The following is a 24,472-nucleotide window of genomic DNA, read 5'->3' as shown; positions in this document are numbered from 1 at the left end:
TTTGAGAAGCCAAGCCCAAAGGCCTTGGTCAAAAAGGCCGCACCTACAACCGAAAGAGTAATATTATCATAGGCCCAAGAGAGGCCCAACCACCCAACTGGAAAACATTTCACCTTCAAATGTTGCAACTAGACCAAAAAAATATTGGTGTTTAAGGATTTCAAGTTTATTCTGAATCAAACTTAGGATCAAATGGTACTTGACAGATAGAATTTTTTTTTTTTAATAAAGTTTGGACACAGTTAAGTTGGAAAGCATTAACCTCTCGGTTTAAGAATTTATATATACTTTTGAAATCTATACACCTATCCAACACTTAAGTGCGATCTTGATATTTGTAATCAACTTTTCATCAAAATAATAAAAAAAATACAATTAATGCTATCCAACCGTCCGTTCTTATACTCCTCAAAAAAAAAAAAAACCGTCCGTTCTTATAGAATAGTTGCTCTAAATTCGTTAGGGTTTATAAAGAAAAGAAAACCAATAGACGGCATAAAACTAAGTTTGAACACAAAGCGGCAGGCTTTTTCTACAGAAGTGTCCATGGAAGACCCAAAATCAAAACGTGTTGAGAGCAGAAAGCCACACATGACAACAATAACGCCACCTCCACATGGAGCAAGCCCACCCCAAAAACCCACTTGTCTTCCTCGCCAAAACCAGACCCAGAAGCAGACCGACGTCAAGAAGCGAAAGCTTTCCAACACCAACACCAACACGGAGAAAGACTCCCCCTACTTCAAAATCCGCGCTCTCCTTCAACAACTCCGTCCTCATTTTATTGAGGTAACAATTCCACTGGGTTGGTCTCTGTTTTAGTATTATTAATCAGAGGAAGAAGACAATGCTAAAACATAAGCATGCACCATATACGTTTGTTATAGTGCACGAGTTTTGTGTTCTTATTGTGGTTTGAATAGGGACGTGTAGACCAGGCCTAGTTGGGTTTGAGTTGGACCATTTAATAGCACTAGTACACCTCTATACTTCTTGCCTATCATTATTTGCAAATAATCAAAACTTGTTCTAGGGCCCAAGTAATCACTTTACTACAATTGCATATCCAGAGCTCGGTTATATGGTGGATGTTTTTAGATTGTAAATAGTGGTTTACGGGTGATTGGTGATTGTATGCTGGGAAAACTAGAGGCTGCTGCATAACCTGGTTGGTTTTAGGAGCAGGATATACTTGCTTGAGAAATTAATGGCTAGGCATTGATGCTTATTTGATTTACGGTGTAAAGAAGAGTACCTATTTGGAATATACGCATGATAGAATATGTAGCAAATAGAAATCTTTGCTTAGGGAAATATTTTGATCTCTTGGTTGATGGATTCTTTGATGCATTATGGTATTTCTGATAACTGCCTGAGAAGATTTATATGATCAGTTCCATTTCTGGTTTTTGAATTCTCTGTCTACTTTTGAATTATCGACTGTTTGAAAGATCAATATTTATATGCAGGTTCTTCAAACACCTGATTTTCGGAACTGTAAAGCAGCTGATGAGATTCAAAAACGTGAGTTCTTTTTTTATGATAATTACATCCCATGTACTTGGATGAATATGAAAGAACGGCATTCACAGTTAAAGATTTACTTGGTTCTTCAATTTCGCCTATCATCCATGCTTGGACTCACCTTCTAGTCAACGTTTTTCATGGGTTTACTCTGGATAATGTCTCTTTATCAGAAAATCCACTTGTAACTAACTTTTAGCTGCACAATTTCTTTGACATTATTTAGCATGAAAAAGTAGGATTGATTGTTTGCTTGGTTTTCCTATTTATACGGTAAGTCAACTGAAAGCTTTGCAAGTTTTGTGTACAAAGCATGTCTAATATAATACATTTTACATGCAACTTGCAGAGGTGAGGCTTCTCATGGCTCTAAACAAACAAATGACCATGGATACTGGAACACAGAAGAAGTTTGCATCAGAACATCAACAGCATTCGCCCCATGCCAGGCTGCCTGAGAAAGAAAACAAAGATGGATTGCCAACACAGCAGGTTCAACCTAGATGCTCTGTTGAAAAACAACTGCCTAGTGCAAAATGGACTCATTACATCCCAGATAAGAAATCATTTGTCAGCAGCCAGCTACCAGGAAGCTACATTGTGGGTGGTTCGGTTTTTGGTTGGAACTTCATCACATTTTCAGGCAGTAAACCAGTCTATTATGGTGTAACAAAGGAGGCATATCGAAGCAGCCACATAAGATCAGGAGATGCTTCTATGCTTTCAACAGATGGTTCTTTTGGACAAGGGAGACCATCTATGTAGCAAGGTAGAATAACCCAACAGTTTGCCAGTGCAAATAAAATCTGACAGTAAAAACCATGTATAGCTTTTTGTCACAAGGATCCAATCTGCTGAGATAAGTCTGACTGTAATTTCGTTTCATCTCAGATAGCATTGGTTGTCTTACAGAGTCTTCGGGACAAAGCTAGTGCAGTTTTGACACTCCTAGCTTGGCCCGCTGCCTTTTTCTCTTTTCCCTTGCAGCAATTTTATGCCATATATACATTTTACTTGAGCTTCTCTTTTAATTTCTTCGACATTCTTTTTGGCAATTTGAGAAAATATCTTGTGCCGATAAGTATGTCACCAACAAGGTGTTTTTATTATTATTGATGAATATTGGGCTAAAAATTGATCGTCAACAAGGTGTGTGTCACTATTGTTATTGGTTGATCTTTGTCGGTAGGTGTGTGTGTGTGTTATTTGAGTGAATTTGAGCGATGAGATTTTGTCAGCAACAAGAATTGCATGCCTTACCGAGCTACTGGGTGACTTTTGTCAACAAAATAATCTCTCTTAATTTTATTTTAGGCATAAAATTACATTTTGAAATTGATGTTCAGATTCTTATGCAAGAATCAAAGAAGGTCTTGACTCTGGTCCTGCAAATTTGCAATGATGGTTAGGTATGTCAATAATGACGGCAACTTACCCCTCCCAGTTATGAAATTTTATCCATGTTAAGAATAATATTGAATATAGTCCATAAAACTAAAAAGAGTATCAAAGAGCCCTTTGCTCGGTTGAGAAAACAAATGAGATGAATTAATATATTGATTGAGAAATGATCTTGTCAATAAGAAAATTAACATGCCCTCTGGCTCTGTTTATATGAAGAAGTGGCAATAATATTGCGGTCATGATTTCCTGAATCAGAAGTCATGGAAGAGCATGAGAGCATCATCAAGCTTCACAAGCGATAATGCCATAATTTTCCTGACACCTAGAAACCGGTTGGCTTTTTTCTCTAATTCACCGACACGTTTCTCCTTCGGGGTATTTGTAACCTGCAAAGAGTAGCCAAAACAAATTATTAGAATATGTAAAAAGCTGCAACAAGGTTCTGTTAGGTTGAAGCTTGAAGGATAATGAAGAAGAATGTCTAAAGACTCTAGGCAGGTCCTGATATCATATAAACAAGGTTTTTTTATTGCAGAAACAGAAATGACAATGTGAGAAAAGCAAGTAGAATTGTCATTTGCACCCGACAAGGGATCTGGCAAGAACTCAACAAGAAAAAATACGTGCCCTAGGGATTTTGGTGCAGGAACAGAATTGACAGGAAATTCTACTAGATAAGAAAGTGATAAAACAACCATGTGTGTCCCGAAAGGAATTTGGTACTGAGCAACAAAAAATATAGGCCAATAAGAATTTTGAAAGGAAAAGGCACCAACAAACCTCCTTATTCTCTTCCCTCTCATGATCATATCGCTTAACCAAATTGTACGCCGCATGGTACATCTCATCTAAAACATGTTCCCAAACAATGGACTTGTGCACTTTCCACACCATGACTTGTGACTGTTTAGCTGTTGTCAATGATAATTTCTGCAGGTAGATCAAATATTGTCACACAAAAAATAAAGCTCATAATGATACTCAATATGACTTTACACAGGATAAGTCAACAAAGTCTGTGATTGTGTAATTGATAAACAAAGTCGAAAACATAACAGCAGAAAACCAAATAAAGTGCCACGTGCATAAAGAAAAGAAGAAGGTAAATGCTGTACCTCCATATGAACGTAGTCATCCTTCCAGAGCTTATAGAGAATCTTAGGTGTTTCCTTTTTGTCAACAAGGGCATCGACTGATATCTATAAAGAACCAAGTAAATGAATTACCAAAGATACTACTAGAGTACGTCATATCAAGTCATATAAGACTCCTGTACAATATATGGCCAGGAAACCCAGGTGTCCTTTTAGTTTCTTACAGTAATACAGTACACTCAACAAAGAGCAGAATACTAACAAGTTGTTACCCATATCTTAAAATTTTCTGGATTGCCAGTAGTAGCACACAGAGCCAGATAACTATGTATCATGCAATAGCAACTTATGTCATACAAGACTAGTGTTGGAGATATGGTTAGGTCTCTCCTATTAGTTTCCCACAGTACTACATTATGCTATGCTAAACAATGAGAGCAACAAATTAACAGCAGCTCTACCAAATGTAGAAAACTTAATGGATTGCGAAGAGTGGCACGATAACAATGTTATTACCTTATCTGTCTCAAAAAACTGACCAGCCGGCTTTGACTGGCTTGTCAGTAACCTAAATATTCTACAAGCATCCTGTCCATATCTTTTCAAAACAATCGACTCCACCTGCAGCATAGAAAATGTACTTAGACATCTATCTTGGTGACCTAATGATAGATATCATATATTTGAAAATAACAAAAATCCGAAAAACCTCATCATTCTGAAGCAGTTCTATAATTTTCTTCAAGTCTGTAATGGCAAAAAATAAGGAGACATTTCGTCACTAGCAACTCAATACAAATCATCCATAAGAAAGATAAAGGATGGTCAAATTCTTTACTATACGAAATTGAATGAGAAAAGGGACACTGTACCAATGCTATATGGCACATCCTCATCCTCATCCTCATCCTCATCCTCACCCTCACCCTCATATCCTCCTCTTACAGGAGGTGCACCGCACAACAAGTGGAGGGAAGCTTTGACAGAAACCTTGGTCAAATTACGGCCGGCTGCACTATCTATCACCTCATTATAAATGGCACCCATCTTTAAAGGAACTACAAATATTATCAACACAACAATTAGTAAAGTGGAATGACGAAGTCAGCTACAAAAGTTCCATGATTTCACTTTATTTTCATACTACTGCAATTCCACTTTCATTTTAAATATTAAAAAAAAACATAAAAAACACAACCCAAACAAAAAACAAACAAACAAATATCTAACCCAAATAGCACTTGAAATCATAGAACTAGATACTTGATCCAAGCAACTATCCAACTTCTCAAAAAAAAAAAAAAAGACAAACCAGCTCAGTGGTGCCATATTTGGTAAACATACAAACGGTGGAGACAGCTTAGATGTTTGAATTGGAAGTGGAAACACACAGAACAGTTAAATGAAAATGATGATCTGTGTAAAAACGGATACTTAAAAAGCAACAACTTTTGACTTGAAGTATCTTGTATTGTTTTAACTTTATAACAATACAAGACACAGACCACTAAACATCATAATAACTCCAATTCGACTATTTGAAAGAGCCAACCATCTATGCTGAATGAAAATATATCTATCAAATACAAATGGGAAAACTACTCAACAAATATTATAGTTAAAAACTTAGTCATTTAGTTGCTGGATAACCAGATTAATAAAAAAAATTATATCCTAGAGTCCTAGACTCAAGCATAGGTAGTCAACTGTGTATGACCGACTCAGTATATATTAATCCAAACTTCCAGCTCACCTGAATAATCTGTTTTCACTTTGGTCTCCTGCATTCTAGTTGCCTTCAGCACAGCTCTTAACACAACTGCAGCTCCATCATCATGTCGTGCTCTAACATTCTCAACACAAGCCTAAACCCAACAATCAAATATCAAAGTAGATTCAATTTTTTGTTTAGTTCTTTGATTTGAGAAGAGAGAATACATTCACTTACGGGAGCAGCATACCAGAAAGGAATGCAGTCAAGAGAATTCATCTAATTTAATTTAAAATGGTAGAGTAAGAGAACCCATTATTCACTACAGTGAAACAGAAAGAACTTAGGTAATGTTCAGACATTCCGTATGATTGTCCACCTTTATGTTACCTTTTTAGTTACAGTCAACCAAAGAACGAAAGGCAAGCGCATTCGATGCCAAGGTTCATTTCAATAAACCACGTACTACCATATACACGTAGTTTGATAAAATGCATGAAAATATGGATTTGACAGTCTCTGCTACTAGAAAGTCATACACAGAGCATACAAAAGCATGTAAGCAAAGGTATTTTAGATTAAATCATGCCTAAACATTCTCAACACATTGTCTAACAAACAATTTTCCCTCATTAACATGAATTGATAATTATAAATAAAATGGAAAATCAGACAGAAAACCAACCTTATGCCTTAGACAACGAATGAACTGCTCAAAATTAGCACGCCAAAGAATCACTTCCTTATCATTGGACCCATGTTCACCAATATCCAAATCATCAAACTTGCGCTATAAATCAGAAAACTGAATATTAGAACATAACTAGACTACAAAAAATTGCATACCGCAAACAATAATAATCCATGTACCAACCTTCTCCCCAACACTCATACTAGAGGAATTATTCTCACTTTTTTGTGATGGATCATCAGTTTCTGGATTTGTCGTAATTAAAAATCTTATTGCTTCCATAGGCCTTGCTGCTGCTAGAACACGTTGTTCTATGGTCTCTGAAACTTGAGCCATCTGTAAGAGTTGATTGAAATGTTGATTTATAAGGATGCAGAGTTTTAAACAACAAACTTAAAATGTTCACACAGGTTCAACTAGGAGAGTTGTTCAAACACGAAATGACTCTAACATAAAATATCAAGTCAGGGTTCATTGTTACTTCACACGGAGTTGAAAAGTATATGACTTAGACGAATAATAGTTGATGAGATTATCCGAAAAGGAATAACCTGATTTTGACACAACAAATATGTTCTTCCATCTGTTTATCCCTGTCAGTATTAATTCTAACACATCTATTGTTTGATTGGAGTATTTTTAATATAAGGGACTGTATGAGTTAACTGATACAGACATTAAGTCCAAACACAAAAGCATTAACAAATGAGCCAACTAGTCATTAAGTTAATTGATGTCACTACATAAATAATCATGTGAAGATTAACTAATGATCAACAGGAACCTGAAACCTGAAATCACACTATTCAAACACCAATACAACTCAATCTCCGTCAACAGATGTAACAGAAGTTTTAATTATCAAACACCCCACATCAAAGGGGCCTACTCGAAACATAATATATTATATTTGACACAAAATATCTAGTTGCATTACCTTAGCAGATTTAGAGCGTGGCTTCTTTGGACCTTCTTGTTCAGGTGCTTCTTCAAGAAGTGGTTCAGGGGCCGGGCAGCGTTCAACAAAACGAGCAGTCACAAGTCTAATAAAGTTATCTTGAGCAGCATTCTGAACTGCAGAAAGAAAACCCAGAAACAGTAAATATCTCCAATAGAAAATAGCATGTATAGGCATGGAGAGCACACAAAAAAGTACATTTAATCACAACATCCCATTAAATTCTCTTTTCCTTGCCACAAAAGAACACCATTGAATTCATCATTTTCCGATATCAAATAGATCAAATCTTAAAGCAATACCTTGACTGCTATTTGATTTGGATTTCTGATTGGCTCTGTCCATTAACTGTTGCTGTGTAAGTCTACCATGTTCAAGTAAACCAGCAAGAAGTTGTTTGCACTAACAAAACAAACCAAATGTACATAAAACACCAATCAAAATCCAACCCCTAAATTTCACCAAACAAAAAATCCACCCCCAAAAACAACAAAACCAATACACAAAAAAAAAAAAAAATTGAACTAACATCATCATCAAGCTCCTGGGCCACAACCGCCAGAAATTTGGCAAACCTAAGTCGATGGAGTATGTTATCGTACACCGCCATGTACTGAACTTTAAGCCCAGCCTCTGCATAACCACAAATCCACAAAAAAGCAATTAGCTTTACTCAAATTGAACCAATTCAATCTAGAGTTTTACAAAACAGATTCAAAGAATCAAAAACCCCCCAAAAAATTGAGACAAGGAATTCACAAAAAGCAATTAACTTTACTCAAATTGAACCAATCCAATCTAGGGTTTTGCAAAACAGATTGAAATAATCATAAACCCCAAAAAAAATTGAGATAAGCAGAAGAATTACTGGACTCTTGGGTAAAGGGCTGGACGCAATTGTGCTGGACCAGAATCAGGAGAGAGTTCTTGACTTGCTGGGGAGTGAGCGCCGTCGATCGGATCAGAGCGCCCAGGTTTAACGGTCCGGATTTCAGAAGGGTTTCGCAAACTTTCTGCAAAATCGTAAAGATGGAAAATTTAAGAGCGAAGAGAATCGAAGACTGAAATTATAGAGAGAAAGAGAGAGAGAGAGAGTTACAGCGACGAGGTTGCCGAAGTGTTTGGTGATGATCTGAACGGCGTATTGGATGCCGCTGTTAGTCACCGTCATCTTCTTCTTCTTCTTCTTCTGGTTTGAAGCTTCAGTTAGAGAGACGCGGGAAATAAACGGTGGGAGTTTGCAGAGCCCTAACCGAACTAACCCGGGCCGGGTTATTGTGACGAGCATACAATGGGCCCAAGGCTTCTATGGGCCTGGCCCGGATAAATGTGTGGTCTAGTTGGCAAACTCGGCTTCAGCTTCAAACTCTGGGGTGTTAGGTTCGTTTTCGGCTGAAAGAAAGTATCTATGGACATGGCCAGGGAAGCCCATGCTTGAAGTGGATTAGTTTCAGTGGTTGTCAGCTGACTCAGCTCACATCATAACCATACTTGACGCTGGGGTTCTTTCTGTTGTTCACATTGTGTTCTGAACGTACTTCAACGACCATGGAATTATTTCATACATGTAACAAATATAATTACAAGGCTAGCTAGCTAGCTAGGGATTAGCATTGAATGAGAGTTTGGGTGAACAAGGGTGCTAGGGGAGGGAAGGAATGTGTCACTATCTGATAGGGAATAATGCTGAGTTTCTTGGTAGCAAGGATTGCTGTTTGATTACAACACTTACCTGCCTATCTCATAACATACCATATGCAACTGCAAGTGCCCCCATACTATTATTTGATGTTTGGTCCCTCATACCGACTTACATACCAGGATTTGAGATTGAACACTTCAGAGGATTTAATGTCGTAGGCCATGTGATTTTGCCATTCATTGTTACTCCCAAATTATCCACCACATATAAAAAGGCCTGGCAAATGCTTAAAATGGCTTGATTTTCATGGATTCTGATTAGCTCGTGTGCTTAATTAGCTAGTTGAGTCATTGTTATTTGAGGACTTTATTATATATAAGATCAGTTATATATAACAACAAATTAATTAGAGAATAAATGAAAATGCATGAGTCATGAGGGAGATAGATATATAGAAAGCAAATAGCTAGCTTTACATTACTACTTGATCGAGAAAGAAGCATATCTTTCATGACTCATGTGTATTTATATATGTATATATATGCAAAGCTAACTTCCTCAATCACACCAAATGCATGAACAAATTAAAGAAGCCAAAAGCAGCCAACCTTCTCTTTTGCTATATAATTCAAGAACCTACCCTGAACCAGTGCATATAATTATATTTTCATCTCTCAAAAATTGGAATTTGCTTTTTGAATCATCAGTTCATCACCAAGATCTATCGATCGATAGGAACCTGTACGTATTTCTGGCTTGAGAGGGGTTTTGATGATCAAAGTATGTATGTACTTAAACTTACTATGCTTCTTCACTAATTAGTGTAGGTGGAGGCTTCCAAAGGGATCGCATTGATCTAATTTTGTAACCCTAATCACATCCACATGGTATTTGCTGTTAATTGGATCATGCGATCCCTTCGGAAGCTTCCATCATCAACTAGTTCGGAATCAATGAGATTGATGAATCCAGGTAAGTAGTTGAGTAAGAAATCAACACATGCAAATATTTTGGGTCAGTTTTATCAGCTTTGTTTATGTAGTAGCTTGGTACAGATCTAGAAATCATGACATGCATAAAGTACTGTAGATTACTGAATATATGGTACATTATGTAGTTAGGTTCATATAGAGATGATCTTAAAAGGAAGAGAATACAATTATACTCCTGTAAACTAATTCTTTGAAGTTCTTTTACTTAAGGCCGTGGTGATTGTTGTTCTATGTATTCTGACAATTAATTCAAGGTTGTTGATCAGTCTAAAATGGTAGGGTAAGCATGCACAAGAGTCTCTGAATCTTTTCCCATATATGCTCTCTCTCTCTCTCTCTCTCTCTGTAATTTCCAGTTTATGTTGAAGTACTGAAAATTCTATTATCTTCGTACATATGTGATTGTTTTTAACCATTCAAAACGATATAGAAAGTAGACTAACATCACATGATTCACATCCCATACCAGATGTTGAAGGTTTATAAGGGATTTATGTTTAAATAAGCATGCTTGCATTATTTTGTAGTGAGAATTGTATATGAGTTTGCGGTGATGTTTCAATGCTTGTCTAAGTGATGGACCTAAAAAATCTCGAATGAATATTTTTGTATGATTTACTTGTAGTTATTTTATTTTAGAAAATTATTAAAAATAATATGATTAAATAGTTGTTACTTCATGTACTTTGCTCCAAAAAAACAGTCCGTCCCTCACATTTTAAATTAAACAAGTTAGTCTTTATTCTCTTGAATCTCATACAACAGGTCCAAAAAGACTGTTATACCCCTCACTTGTTTTTCCTCTCTTTTTCTAATTTCTCCCTCTGTTTTTTCTCTCTTTTTATTTTTTAATCCTTTTTTATTTTTATTTTTTCTACTTCTCTCTCTCTCTCTGAGCCCAGATCCATGGTGCCTGCCGATCATCCTCTATGACGTCGTCACCGGTAGACAAGACATTCAATCATGCCTTTATCGAGGGCAACCCTAACCCTACCTCTCACCTCGTTCACTCTCTCAAATTCTCATGGAGATTTCCAGAAGCCTCGCTTTTCCGAACACCCATCCCATGTCCGACCTAGCTCAGAAGCTTCAGCCAACGACTCCGATACTGGATCGCTACAAAGCCCTGCTAAAAAAACGGGATGACGACTTGAGGGTCTTGCCCAAGGACAACGAGCCGTCACCGAGCACAAATGAGATTATACAGCTTTACGTCACCGGAGTCGCTCCAATTTCTCATCTCATCACAAATGCCTTGTCGTCGAGGATTTCACCGGAATCGCTCTCCTCACCCTCCTTCGAGTGTGTTCCTTCTTCTTCTTCTCTTCCTTCCATGATGACCTCTCGCTGGAGATTGGCGAGAGTCAACCTAGGAGGCGTTCTTGATAATCTTCTCTAGGACTGGAGAAATGACCTTTGAAGACTGGAATAGACTTCCAAAGAAGCCATTCTCGGTAGTACCTACGAGTGGTGGCAGTGGTGGGATGACTCAGTGAGCCGGATATGGAGAAATGGCTAGGGTTTCCGATTGCGAATTGGGAATCGATGTGGCTCGGTGAGTTGACTCAGTGGCAATAGGAGAGAGAGAGAGAGAGAGAGAGAGAGAGAGAGAGAGAGAGTAAATAAAAAAGTGGAAGTGAGGGGTATAATAGTCATTTTAGATCTGTTGTGCAAGAATTAAAGAGAATAAGGACTATCTAGTTTAATTTAAAAGACGAGGGACTAACTGTTTTTTAAGGAAAAGTTTGAGGAATAACAAATATTTAATCCAAAATAATACGTTTGAGATTCTTCTGTTCCGTCAAGTGGAGTGCTATTTTCTAAAAGTCATGCTTCGTCTTTAATGAGATTATGACACGAGAAATTTTGCAAAGAAAGTATTTGACATAGTTTTACACTTTGAAGGTGTTATGGGCGCACCCCTAGTGAGCCGGCACACCAAAATATATCGAAAACGTACATTGTCAGCATTTTTTTTTCCTTAAAATTCTCTTAAACCATAATCTAACAATTGGTTAAACATGATTTTTAAGGACTGTTCCAAGTCATGGACCTCAAAACTCTTTGACCCTTTTTTTTTATTTTAATTTTCTTGTTTTCTAGCTGTGATATAGAAAAGAATCGAATTGAGATATTTGAGTTTCGTCAAATCGAGAATTACTTAAAAATCATGATTTAGAGGTAGAAAATATGCTCCAAAAAAAGGTCCGCCAGCCTTTTTGGCCGGCGGAAATCAAGTCACTAAACAATTTTTTCTCCTTTCTGAAAAACGTTTCAGAGTCAGTTTCCGGCTGACTTGGGACACTTTTCTAATGTAACCATCAATTTCACACTTGCGGCGTAAAGCATTGGTACTTTTAGTAACTTAATTACCTTCAGTATTAGTATTATCGATGCAAAACATCGGTTTCTTTAGTGGAACGACTCCTAGATAGAAGTTTGAAAAGCATCGCAGATATAAATGGCTCCCCGTCTCCGACTCACACGATCATCATGAATTTGACTACAAAGTACAAATATTCATATGATCATATCCATCCAGAAGATCAAAGTCCAAACTGATGCCTGGGTCTGTTGATTATAACAAACTCTAAGCCGCAGTCCTTGTTCTAATTGCAAAGATAGTCTATTATATTCACCCGTAAACCACGGAGGAGAACAGTAGTCCTCTTCTTTTTCTTTTACTTCTTCTTCTTCTTCTCCTCCTCCTTCTCCTCCCCTCTCTCTCTCTCTACGAAATGATGAAAACTGTTACTGTAGCTTATAGCTTTCTTTACGTGTCTACCAAACATCTGCACCAGAAGTCTACACAGATGCCGGTCCACGTTTTAACTTCGAATTTCTTGACCAGTAGCTTTCTTTTTCTGTGTTTATTTTCTTCATCTTTTTATTATTTTTTTATTGAAGTATCAAGTATGCATTGATGTGCGGCTTAGTTGGGGAGCTTAGGAATCATCTGAAAGGAGGACAAGAACAAGAACCATCCTAGAAAGTTGGAAACAACAAAAAAATATCTTGTCTTAGAGCAAGTTCACCCGTTGGGTCACCAGATCACCCACTATTCACTGCTTTTTAGTGTTAATTTCACCATATGGGTCACAAGCACAGTGTATTTCGTGCCCTGGGTCACGAGCACAGTATATTTCGTGACCCAGAGAATGAAAATATACAATGAATAGTAGGTGACCTGGTAATGCAACGGGTGAACTTACTCTTATGGCCTTATATGCTTGAGGTTACTGTTTGATATGGACTCTAGCCACTGCGTGTGCAATTTCGTATACAACTCTACTCGTGGAAAATATGGGTTGCTAATTTGCTTTTTCATATGGTTTTCAATGTAATTGGGGAGGGTTTATGCGTGGAATGAATTTTTGTTAGGTTGCTAATTAACAATTTAAGTTTGGTTCTGATGTGACCACTGACCAGCTTCCATTGGGAAAGGCTACTGTTCACAATTTCTCCAGTACTATTAGCTCTCTAACTTCTCTAGTACTAGTATTAATTAACTCAATAAACCCTAAGGAATATATACTTAAGAAAAGAAATATAGTCGAGTTTCAATTCACAGCTTCTCTTGTACTAGACTACTAGTTTACAAAATGGAACGTAGAGCCTGTGGACAAAGGCCGGGTTCCATTTTCCTCCTTTCTAGGGCCTAGGGGTACTCTAATTCATGCAATCAACAGATTTTTATATATTTTTTTTCTGTTGCAGCTAATAATTTTTTATTTTTTTTTTCACAAGGGATCATGATGTGTCATTTAATAGGTTATTTATGTACGAAACATCGGAAGATAACTTTTCTTTTCATTCTCGAGTCTCTAATCGACCAACCTATTACCCAACGGGAGTTGGCGAACTGTTGGACTAGACTTTAGTTACAACTTACGACTTCAACTCGCATATATCTCTCATACAAACAAGTATATATCCAACTTGAATTGAAGGTCTCATACAAACTTGAGAACAACAATTATGGCATCCCCTACATAACTAGGATATCGATCAGAGAGAGAGATCTCAAAAAAAACAATATAATGCATGCAAGTAAAATGCCAAACTCCCTGATTTGAACCTCACCAAATCAACTATATATGTTACAGTGCTGCGAGACCTTAAAATCACAAGCTAGCTAGGCGGTCTTAGATATATGCAAGACATTTAAAATAAACGGTTAAAATAAGCAAACAGGATGGAGAATGGTACCATACAATCGGAAGTTAGGCAGATTGATTAACTAATTTGTATATTCTTCTCAGTTCTCCCTTCAAAAAAGACAAGATTAAGGATAATACTTGGTCCAGATTACTGTGGACACATCCATTGAAATTCTCTCTGCGTATCATAACTATTCAGCTTTTAAAAACCATTTCAGTGAAAAATAAATATTGATATACGGTGTTAATAAAATGAACTTAAAAGGTATTATTTTCCAGTTCTTTAGTTTTTGATTTTGCCGCAAGGGAAAAAAAAAAATCTATTGATCGGTTTCACATACAGTTTATGTGTCATTACGTACCAAGTACCAATAAACATCATTCCATTATAGTTACTCGATACAATCATTGCTCTTTGATTCGGTTTTCATTTCTAATGAGGTGGATTAATTTAATCCTTATGGCTTTGAACTGAACTTGCAAAGAGAACAGTGTCTAACAGCAGTGATGCCAGTGATTAGCCTCAAGAATAAGAACTTTGTTTCTAGATCGATGACCAAATTAACGAACGAACCAGCAAAACAGTAAAAGGTGTTGGAAAATTTGGTTGATGAATGTTACTTCCGTCACCATATTTTGATTCTCTTACAAAATCACACAAATACAATATAATTCAATAATAAATAATTATCATTATTTTATTGTCATATAGATTAAAATAACAAGAATTATAACTTATAAGACTTATCTCTTGACTTTGTAGGCTTCCAAGGAACACATCATTCGAAAAACGTTTAAGGTTGAGGCGTGTAAACATTGCCCTTAAGAGTAGATTTCGCCCCTCGGAGACAATGTCTTGGTGTAGTGGGTTTGTTGTGCCCTACCCTCCATGGTACAACAACCTCGATCCTTGTAGGTGTACACTCACAATACTCAAATTGTATCGAACAGCTTGAAACTTTCTTTTAGCAGATAAATTAAAGGAAATACATGAATACTTTGAGCTCGGAAAGGTAATAAAGGAGATTGAATTTCTATTGTATGTTTTTATCTGGAAAACTAGGGATTATATAAATGGCAGGAATGATCAATGCGATGACAATTTAACAATATTAGCAATTAAGCTATGTAACTTATGTAACCGAAATGAATATTATGACATTGATTAGGAGGAAGAATCAAAACATCAAAATAGGAATGACATTTAAACTCTGTAACTTATGTAACATAAACACAATATATATCTTGACATTGATGAGTAAACCAAAACGGAAGAAAGCAAATAAAGAATCACCATAATTGCAGACTTTTAACAAATGAATGATATATGAGTAAACCGATAAAATTTTTGTGTCTATCACAATCAAAGAGAGTTAATGACTATTATCATATGCAATTAAATGTTGAAATGGAGGTTTCAAATATAACTGATATTTTAAAATATTCTAACTAAATTCCAACAAAAGGAACGTAATTAAGGTAGCAATCTACCGTGATAAACTGACCATTTTAATTAATGAGATCGTAATTAAACTATGTCAACTTTCAAATTAAGGGAGACTTCTAGTTGGGTGTGGCATGGTTTATTAATTAGAATCCAAACACATGCATATATCTACGCCATTGATAGCGGGCAGACATGTGAATAGTTAATATTGACTGGTAAGTTACTTGTATTAGGGTCATAGACGTACCCATCGAACACGGCCCTTATATCTCATAGTAATTATGACCCCCTATTCTTCACTTCCCACTAAAATTTAAAGTAGGGTTCGTGTCCATTTTTTCAGATTCAAAGTCCAACATCTCCTAACTAATTACGGAGCCTATTCAGAGCGGTACACCAGCACTATAAAAGGAGTTGTTCCCACTCATGCATCTTCACAACCCAAAATACACGTTCCAGCCTATATAGGTCAAGTACAGAGCTCCTGCCATTACCAGAAACCCTAGCTTTCTCTTCTGTGATTGCATCATTGGATCAGCTAGCTGCGGTTATGGCTTCTAACTTCTGCTTCACGACCCTTGCAATCCTCGCTCTTGCTCTTGCTGTTTGCGTGCAAGGCACTCTAGGTTCGTGATCTAAGTCTTCTCATGTTTCATGTATTGAAACTTTTTTTTTTCTTTCTAATAATTTAACATGTTATGTTGTGAGACATTAAATCAATATCACTAATACAAGGCTAACTAATTGGGTTTTGCAGGGGGAGTAACATGTGAGAATCTAGACGAAAGCACTTGTGCGTTCGCAGTGTCATCATCGGCCAAACGCTGTGTGCTTGAGAAGCAAGTAAAGAGGAGCGGAGAGGAAGCATACACATGCCGCACATCAGAGATTGAAGCAGATAAACTGAAGGACTGGATCGAGAGCGAGCAGTGCATTAAATCTTGCGGCCTGGACCGCAAGTCTTATGGAATCTCATCCGACTCTCTCCTCGAGTCTCGATTTGCACAGAAGCTTTGCTCTCCTCAGTGCTACGGCAGCTGCCCCAACATTGTTGACCTTTACTTCAACCTCGCAGCTGGTGAAGGTACCTGTGCAAATACATATCATGCTAATACAATACCAAATTTGCTCATCAAATGATACGTCAATATATATCGATTTTAGAGTACGTTAATATGTAAATGACATGAATTTCGTTGATCTTGGTGTTATAGGGGTGTTCCTTCCAAAATTATGTGAAGCACAAGGAGCAAATGCTCGTAGGGATTTGTCCGAGTTGCGAAGCTCTGGATATGTTGCGCCAGGACCAGTAAAATCGGCTAACTTGGTAGCAGAGGCACCAGTAAACTACATGAACTTGGAAGCTGAACACTACGTTGCTCCAGCACAGACACCATGTGCCGATGCTCCAGCACTGACACCAGGTTACTGAAGTACTTAATTACAAAAGTACCCCGTATTGATCTACATCATTCGGGGCCTGTGTGTTATTTCAATCATTATAATATATGTGTGTCAAATCAAAGTTACTAGCTTAGTACTATTCCATTGTCATTCCATAGATTAGTTATGTTCTATGTAGCAGAAAAAACGGGTATATTCTGGCAATAGTCATCGCTTTGTATGCTTTAATATACCCAAGGATTGAATGAGAATAAAAGTTCTACTGTAGAAATGCCTTTGGTCAATGTTATATACTTTTTGGTTTAACAATGGAATCCTTCTGCCCCGACTAGTTTGTCCGGTGAAGGCCATAGCATTCGTCGGCAGAAATTCAACGACTGATACTGGAAAGTTAAACAATCGACACCACCAAGAGCGCTTAAAAAAAAGCGAAACTTGAGGCTATGTTCCGCAGAAAGGCTTTCTTGCGTTTTACCATAACTAACGCAATCTTTACTGAACACCGGAGTCATGAAAGACACCACATCTTAGTAAACCAACCATATTTCCAGATCACTACCTAAATAACTACAATAAAAACCAAGCATGCGATAACGGCCAATCCAACAATCCAATCGCCAAACAAGATTTGAAGAACAAATCAAGATAAAATTCACAACATAACCCAACAGAAACAGAGCAGACGAAAAGATCAAGCCTCCTCCTGAACGTCCTCCTCATCTTCATAATCGTACCCTTCCTCATCTGCAGTGGCATCCTGGTACTGCTGGTACTCTGAAACAAGGTCATTCATGTTGCTCTCTGCCTCAGTAAACTCCATCTCATCCATTCCCTCTCCTGTGTACCAATGCAAGAAAGCCTTTCTGCGGAACATAGCAGTGAACTGCTCACTCACCCTCCGGAACATTTCTTGAATGGAAGTGGAGTTGCCAATGAATGTCGAAGCCATCTTCAGACCGGTTGGTGGGATGTCACAAACAGTGGACTTGACATTGTTGGGGATCCACTCAACAAAGTAGGATGAATTCTTGTTTTGGACATTGATCATCTGTTCATCAACTTCCTTGGTGCTCATCTTACCACGGAACATTGCTGAAGCAGTCAAATACCGCCCGTGACGAGGATCAGCAGCACACATCATGTTCTTGGCATCCCACATCTGTTGAGTGAGCTCTGGAACAGTGAGTGCCCTGTATTGCTGGGATCCACGAGATGTAAGTGGAGCAAACCCAACCATGAAGAAATGCAATCGGGGGAATGGGATCAGATTAACAGCAAGCTTGCGGAGATCAGAGTTGAGTTGTCCAGGGAAACGAAGGCAGCAGGTTACACCACTCATGGTAGCCGAAATCAGATGATTCAGATCACCAACTGAATCAAGTAAATCATTGGTTAGCTTAAGCCATATTGCATAGTGTCAATGAAGAAACTTAAACCATAATTGTTGATCAAACAAGAGCAACAACTCAGGTAAGAACCAAACAAATAAGTGAAACAATAAAACCAATTGGATACACCACGTGCACAGTCTCTAAGATGATTTTAAAAGCATCTAAATATGGCAGCAAACAGTAAGACATGAGAATCACTACTGGCTACTGTCACAATCCGTCTCCAGCCACCATGTTACGCATTTTCTGCCTGTCTTCTAAGACAAGGTAGCTTGGTACTATAATTTCTATATGGTAAGCCAACCACATCTGATCCGAAAGCAGGAACAATCTTAACTTCACCCATCTTCCGAAGTCAAATTTTCAATACCTTATTAGTTATTACTCAATGAAAGTATATGAAATACAAGATCTACAAAAAGTAAACCACACATTTTTCTAAATTGAATATGGAAACAATATTTATGATTTAACAAGGCAGACGTCCAAAAGGAGTATAAACTCACAGCTTGGAGTAGTGAGCTTCAGTGTTCGGAAGCAAATGTCATAGAGAGCTTCGTTGTCCAAAACCATACACTCATCTGCATTTTCAACAAGCTGGTGAACAGAGAGAGTCGCATTGTATGGCTCAACCACGGTGTCAGACACCTTAGGGGACGGAAACACAGAGAAAGTGAGCATCATTCGGTCTGGATATTCCTCTCTGATCTTAGAAATGAGAAGTGTTCCCATTCCAGAACCAGTACCACCTCCCAGAGAGTGGCAAACTTGAAACCCTGTGATAATTCAGCAAAACAATTACATCAGTTAACCGTCAGTGCAATCACGAATCTCCGAAATCTACCAAACGATGCTATTCTAGTCGATAACTGGAATTAAAAGACTATTTCTACACATTTTCTCATACTTTTCCGATAGAATCAACCACAGAGGAAGTAAAATGCTAGAGCTAAGTAGCATATCAAAATGTACATGGATCTAGCCAATTACCGACTCAGAGTAAGCATAGATCTAGACAAGAACACTAAAATTGAACTCGGAAACGATTTCCAGTAGCGAAATTACACAAAACACTTTCGAAAAAAAACCAAGAAACTAAGGCTTGAATAATAATACCTTGCAAGCAGTCACAGTTCTCTGCCTCCTTCCTAACAACGTCAAGAACCGAGTCAATCAACTCAGCGCCTTCAGTGTAGTGACCTTTCGCCCAATTGTTCCCGGCGCCGGACTGTCCAAACACGAAGTTATCCGGCCGGAAGATCTGGCCGTAGGGTCCAGATCTGACGCTGTCCATGGTGCCAGGCTCCAGATCCATGAGCACGGCGCGTGGAACAAACCTGCCGCAACTGGCCTCGTTGTAGTAGACATTGACGCGCTCGAGTTGGAGCTCGTTGTCGCCGCCGTATCGGCCGGTGGAGTCGATGCCGTGCTCGGCGCAGACGACCTCCCAGAACTTGGCTCCGATCTGGTTGCCGCACTGGCCACCCTGGATGTGAAGGATCTCACGCATTTTGAATGCGACTGGAAAACTAGGGTTTCAGAAACAAGAACAAGAAGAAGAAGAAGGTTCTCAAATTCTCAGAGAGAAATGAGAGAGGGTCTGGATTTTGGAAGATGAAGGGTGAGTTGAGGGCTTTTATAGTGGGTGGAGTTGATGGTGGGATTTGACGGCGCCGTTAATTTGAGGTGGGAATTTAAATTTTGAAAAATCAAACCTGATAGGTTCGGTGGCTATTAAGGCGGGATCGGTTACGGTGCCAGCAGGGGTTGGATTGGATCTGAAGCGTTGGATGAGTTGACTGGAATGGAGTCAAGCTGATTGGACGGTTTGATGTTGGGGTGTAAGGAAAGTTTGGTGTGAGTGCAATAGATGAGCTAACTGACGCGTTTGAAACGGTTAGGATATTTTGAGTCACGCGCTTTTGGGGGGGGGGGGGGGGGGGGGGGGTGAGAGTTACGCGATGCGGTTCAGTAGTAGAGTAGAAGTGAGTAGCACTTCAGAGTTCAGGCAAATTTATATTTTCTTTTTATTTTTGATAAGAAATATTTAATTTCAGAAAAATCAGTTTCAAACAACATTATGTAGCAAGTGCTTGATTGTATAATTATATAGACATGTACATCTTGAAACCATTATTGGAGGTCTAGTGAAAAGAATATCAAATATTGGACGATTAGGGGATCTTGATGAATTATTTGGTCTATTGAGACACTCCAAAGTTAATATGCAATAATAGTTTTGTTCTAAATAACAAATTTATAATGTGTTGAGAACAATAGTTGGTTAAATAATCATCAGGTATTTTGGTTAAGTCGGTTTGAATTTTACTCTTATTGAAATTGTTGTGTCGTTTCCTCTAATGATAGGGTTTTTTTTTATCTCATATTTATTCGATCATTTATGTTACAATTTATCTCTTTTGTCTAATTACCTACATATCATTTTTTTTTGGTTAAAATGTCCGAAATACACATGTTCAATAACATGATGTGCTATAGAGATGATAAGCGTGTAAAACAACTAAGAGAAAGTGTTCGACTAATGACTTTAGTAATACTATATATGTGCGATGAAGATGGTAAACACAGGGCAGCATAAACTATACCTCATCTTGTGAAGAATAATTCACGAATCTACCCGTATAGTGTATTCATGGATAGAGAGTGGAAGATTAGTTGTCACATATCAACTTTGCAGTGCCTTCTGGCCTACCAATTCTCAGTTCGAAGCTATACAAACATGAAACATGACATGCCAACCGTACTTGTTACTCAATCTAGCACTGAGATTATTGAAGAGGACCCATGCCCTAGAAGACTAATAAAAGCAGAAAGAAGCAATGTAATCATCATCTCGATTGAGAGCAAGTGTAGCCATCACTCAAGCCTTGCTCCCAAAGTTAACACTTATTGGTAAACTTCGAGATTGACCATTACAAAAGTATGATTGCACTCCCATTCCAGGAATCCAGAATAGTTTACTCGTTAAAATTTTAGGCCTCATTGGCCAGAGTGAAGAAAAGCTTTGACATTTCCAAAGGGTGCCAGAAGCTTACGCTTTTGGGTTGCTGGCATTGCAAGCAATTTGATTTCGGAGAAGTGCCATTGGGTATTCGATCTTTTTCTGGTGGGGAGGGAGGTGTCAGATGAGGTGAAGGAAATATACTTTTGGCCATAAGACATTTTCATATCATAGCAAAGAAAAATTAGTAAACGAAACCGTAAGATGAAATTTGATAATTCAAGTCATAGACCCGAGAACTCTAAGATGATGTTCTTATTCGTTGCTACCACTATAAATTCTAACAAGTGTACACACCTGTCGTTGCTACCACTATTAATTCTAACAAGCATACACACCTGTTTTTTTCTTTTGAGAAGAAAATGAATTACAACAAGAAACCTCTCGGACACCCAAGGCTAGCAGAATCCAGAAGCAACGCGAACGAGGCAACAGCCGGAATGGAATTGAACCAAATCTTGGGATTGGAGAGATCATAACCCAACGAGGTGATAACATCCGCAACAAAATTGGTCTCGCAAAAGACATGAGAGAAGAAAACAGCATCAAACTTCACAGCAAGGCAGCTAATATCGGCGATCAAGGATCTGATTCTCCAAGGAGTGGCACAAACTTTTTTAATGTAGTTGATAATAAGAAGCGAGTCACCTTCCACCTGAATTTTTGTGATGTTATGACGAAGAGCCTGAAGAAGGCCATCTTTGAGAGCACAACCTTCCGCAATAGGAACTAAAGTGACGCCAAGCTTACGGGATCCAACCAGGATAGGTCTCCCATTAGAGTACCTAATAATGAATCCCGCAGCAGCCTTGTTGTGATCTTTAACCGAAACATCAAAGTTGAGTTTAAAGAAACCAACTGGAGGAGGATTCCATATGATAGGATCGACTGACAAAGAAACTGTTTTTGAAGCAGGCTGATTGTTTCTTCTATAGTTGTAGCTGACTGAGGCAGTCAAGAGAGTGATGCTATTTGGGGAAGCAAGAGAATTGTTGAAAATGAAGTTGTTTCTTGCCCCCCAAATTTGCCAACACAACAAAATACAATCTTCGATGGTGGTACAGGATTCTTTATCGAACAGATGGAAAATCCAGTCCGAGAGATTGGAAAATCTTGTAGGAGAAGGTAACTTGGGCACCAAACTCCATATTTGACTAGCAAAAGAACAGGAATAGAAGAGATGGTTGCAGTCTTCCAAACCTGATCCACAAAAAGCACAAGAAGATACCATAGCATGATTATAACGAGCAATGTAAGCCCTGGTTTTCAGTCTTCCCCTAAAAAACAACCAAGCAAAAATTTTAACTTTCGGGGGAAGATTAAGCTTCCACATTTTGTTCGGAATGGAAGTCTGACTATGGAAATTAGAATTATATTGGAGCCAAGTAGCAGATTTAATGGAGAAAGATCCATCTGCTGCAGGAGCCCAAACAAAATCTTGGGATTGGAGAGATCATGACCCAACAAGGTGATAACATCAAGCACACACACTTTTGATAGTTGACAATTTATTATAGTTACGAAATTACTCCTTTATCTCTTTTCTTATTTTTATCACTATAAACTATTCGTACATCATTGAGATATAAATTGTGATTAAAAGTATAAAAGTTTCAAGTTGGGGATGTAGCTCAATTGTAGAGCAATGGGATATGCTTTCTTATTTATCAGGGTTCAACTAATATTATTATTTCTTTTTTGACAGGAAATATTATTTTGTCTTGTGTTTCTAAACAATTTGTCAACCGTTAAGATCTCGTTAATAACAAAATCGGAGATGTAGCTCAATTGGTAAAGCAATAGGATATGACTATACATTACATTTTACTTTCTTGTAAGTTGTAACCATGCAAATCTTCAATTGAGTATGCAAGTCAAGCAGTCAAAAACTCTAATGCTTATTATATGTACATAAAATATATATTAATATTTCAAATTGGGGATGTAGCTCAATTGGTAGAGCAATGGGATACGCTTTCTTATTTATCGGGGTTCGACTCCTTGTTTCTCCATTATTTTTTTTTTTTTAAGCAATGTTTATTTTTTCTAGTGTTTCTAAAGAATTTGTCAACCGTTAAGATCTCGTTAATAACCAAATCGGAGATGTAGCTCAATTGATAAAGCCATAGGATATGACTATGCATCACATTTTACTTTCTTGTAACCATTCAAATCTTCAATTGACCATGCAAGTAAAGCAGTCAAGAACACTAAAACTTATTATATGTACAAAAAATATATATTAATATTCCAAGTTGGGGATGTAGCTCAATTGGTAGAGCAATGGGATATGCTTTCTTATTTATCAGGGTTCGACTCCTTGCGTCTCCATTAATTTTTTTTTTTAAAGCAATTTTTATTTTTCAAGCGTTTCTAAAGAATTTGTCAACCGTTAAGATCTCCTTAACAACCAAATCGGAGATATGTAGCACAATTGGTAAAGCAAAAGGATATGACTATGCATCACATTTTACTTTCTTGTAAGTTGTAACCATGCAAATCTTCAATTGAGTATGCAAGTCAAGCAGTCAAGAACTCTAATACTTATTATATGTACATAAAATATATATTAATATTTCAAATTGGGGATGTAGCTCAATTGGTAGAGCAATGGGATACGCTTTCTTATTTATCAGGGTTCGACTCCTTGCGTCTCCATTAATTTTTTTTTTTTTTAAAGCAATTTTCATTTTTCTAGTGTTTCTAAAGAATTTGTCAACCGTTAAGATCTCCTTAACAACCAAATCGGAGATGTAGCTCAATTGGTAAATCCATAGGATATGACTATGCATCACATTTTACTTTCTTGTAACCATTCAAATCTTCAATTTACTATGCAAGTCAAGTAGTCAAGAACACTAAAACTTATTATATGTAGAAAGAATATATATTAATATTCCAAGTTGGGGATGTAGCTCAATTGGTAGAGCAATGGGATACGCTTTCTTATTTATCAGGGTTCGACTCCTTGCGTCTCCATTAATTTATTTATTTTTGAAAGAAAATTTTATGTTTTTCCTTGTGTTTCTAAT

The 24,472-nt window shown here is 37.6% G+C and overlaps 4 protein-coding genes across 5 annotated transcripts; 2 read left to right on the top strand and 2 right to left on the bottom strand.

Annotated features, from left to right (window-relative positions):
• Nucleotides 1–518: 518 nt before the first annotated feature.
• LOC112182569 lies at nucleotides 519–2,547 on the top strand. Its single transcript, XM_024321078.2, has 3 exons — nucleotides 519–789; nucleotides 1,470–1,524; nucleotides 1,874–2,547. Exons 1-3 carry the CDS (start codon nucleotides 547–549, stop codon nucleotides 2,287–2,289), a joined length of 714 nt encoding a protein of 237 aa, XP_024176846.1. The 5' UTR covers nucleotides 519–546; the 3' UTR covers nucleotides 2,290–2,547.
• Nucleotides 2,548–3,050: 503 nt separating this feature from the next.
• Nucleotides 3,051–8,679, bottom strand: LOC112169355 (DNA-directed RNA polymerase III subunit RPC3). 2 transcript variants are annotated; one of them, XM_024306377.2, is made up of 14 exons: nucleotides 8,482–8,679; nucleotides 8,251–8,395; nucleotides 7,912–8,015; nucleotides 7,685–7,784; nucleotides 7,362–7,498; nucleotides 6,608–6,760; nucleotides 6,419–6,523; nucleotides 5,776–5,887; nucleotides 4,895–5,080; nucleotides 4,732–4,769; nucleotides 4,539–4,643; nucleotides 4,044–4,127; nucleotides 3,709–3,858; nucleotides 3,051–3,314 (listed from the first exon to the last, which is right to left on the bottom strand). In XM_024306377.2, the coding sequence occupies exons 1-14, from the start codon at nucleotides 8,668–8,670 to the stop codon at nucleotides 3,180–3,182; spliced, it is 1,743 nt and encodes a 580-aa protein (XP_024162145.2). In that variant the 5' UTR covers nucleotides 8,671–8,679; the 3' UTR covers nucleotides 3,051–3,179. The 2 variants fall into 2 exon arrangements, with proteins under 2 accessions (XP_024162145.2, XP_024162155.2); XM_024306387.2 differs by having other exon boundaries at nucleotides 4,949–5,080; nucleotides 8,482–8,676.
• Nucleotides 8,680–16,048: 7,369 nt separating this feature from the next.
• LOC112178062 lies at nucleotides 16,049–17,333 on the top strand. Its single transcript, XM_024316299.2, has 3 exons — nucleotides 16,049–16,249; nucleotides 16,381–16,707; nucleotides 16,838–17,333. Exons 1-3 carry the CDS (start codon nucleotides 16,174–16,176, stop codon nucleotides 17,053–17,055), a joined length of 621 nt encoding a protein of 206 aa, XP_024172067.1. The 5' UTR covers nucleotides 16,049–16,173; the 3' UTR covers nucleotides 17,056–17,333.
• A 114-nt stretch (nucleotides 17,334–17,447) lies between these two features.
• LOC112177983 (tubulin beta-1 chain) lies at nucleotides 17,448–20,039 on the bottom strand. The gene is made up of 3 exons (XM_024316231.2): nucleotides 19,535–20,039; nucleotides 18,925–19,194; nucleotides 17,448–18,398 (listed from the first exon to the last, which is right to left on the bottom strand). Exons 1-3 carry the CDS (start codon nucleotides 19,926–19,928, stop codon nucleotides 17,719–17,721), a joined length of 1,344 nt encoding a protein of 447 aa, XP_024171999.1. The 5' UTR covers nucleotides 19,929–20,039; the 3' UTR covers nucleotides 17,448–17,718.
• Nucleotides 20,040–24,472: the final 4,433 nt, after the last annotated feature.

The sequence above is a fragment of the Rosa chinensis genome, chromosome 1 (assembly GCF_002994745.2).
Source record: "Rosa chinensis cultivar Old Blush chromosome 1, RchiOBHm-V2, whole genome shotgun sequence".
Taxonomy (NCBI): domain Eukaryota; kingdom Viridiplantae; phylum Streptophyta; class Magnoliopsida; order Rosales; family Rosaceae; genus Rosa; species Rosa chinensis.
The sequence above is the reverse complement of the archived record's forward strand: the minus strand, read 5'-3'. Positions and strand labels throughout refer to the sequence as shown.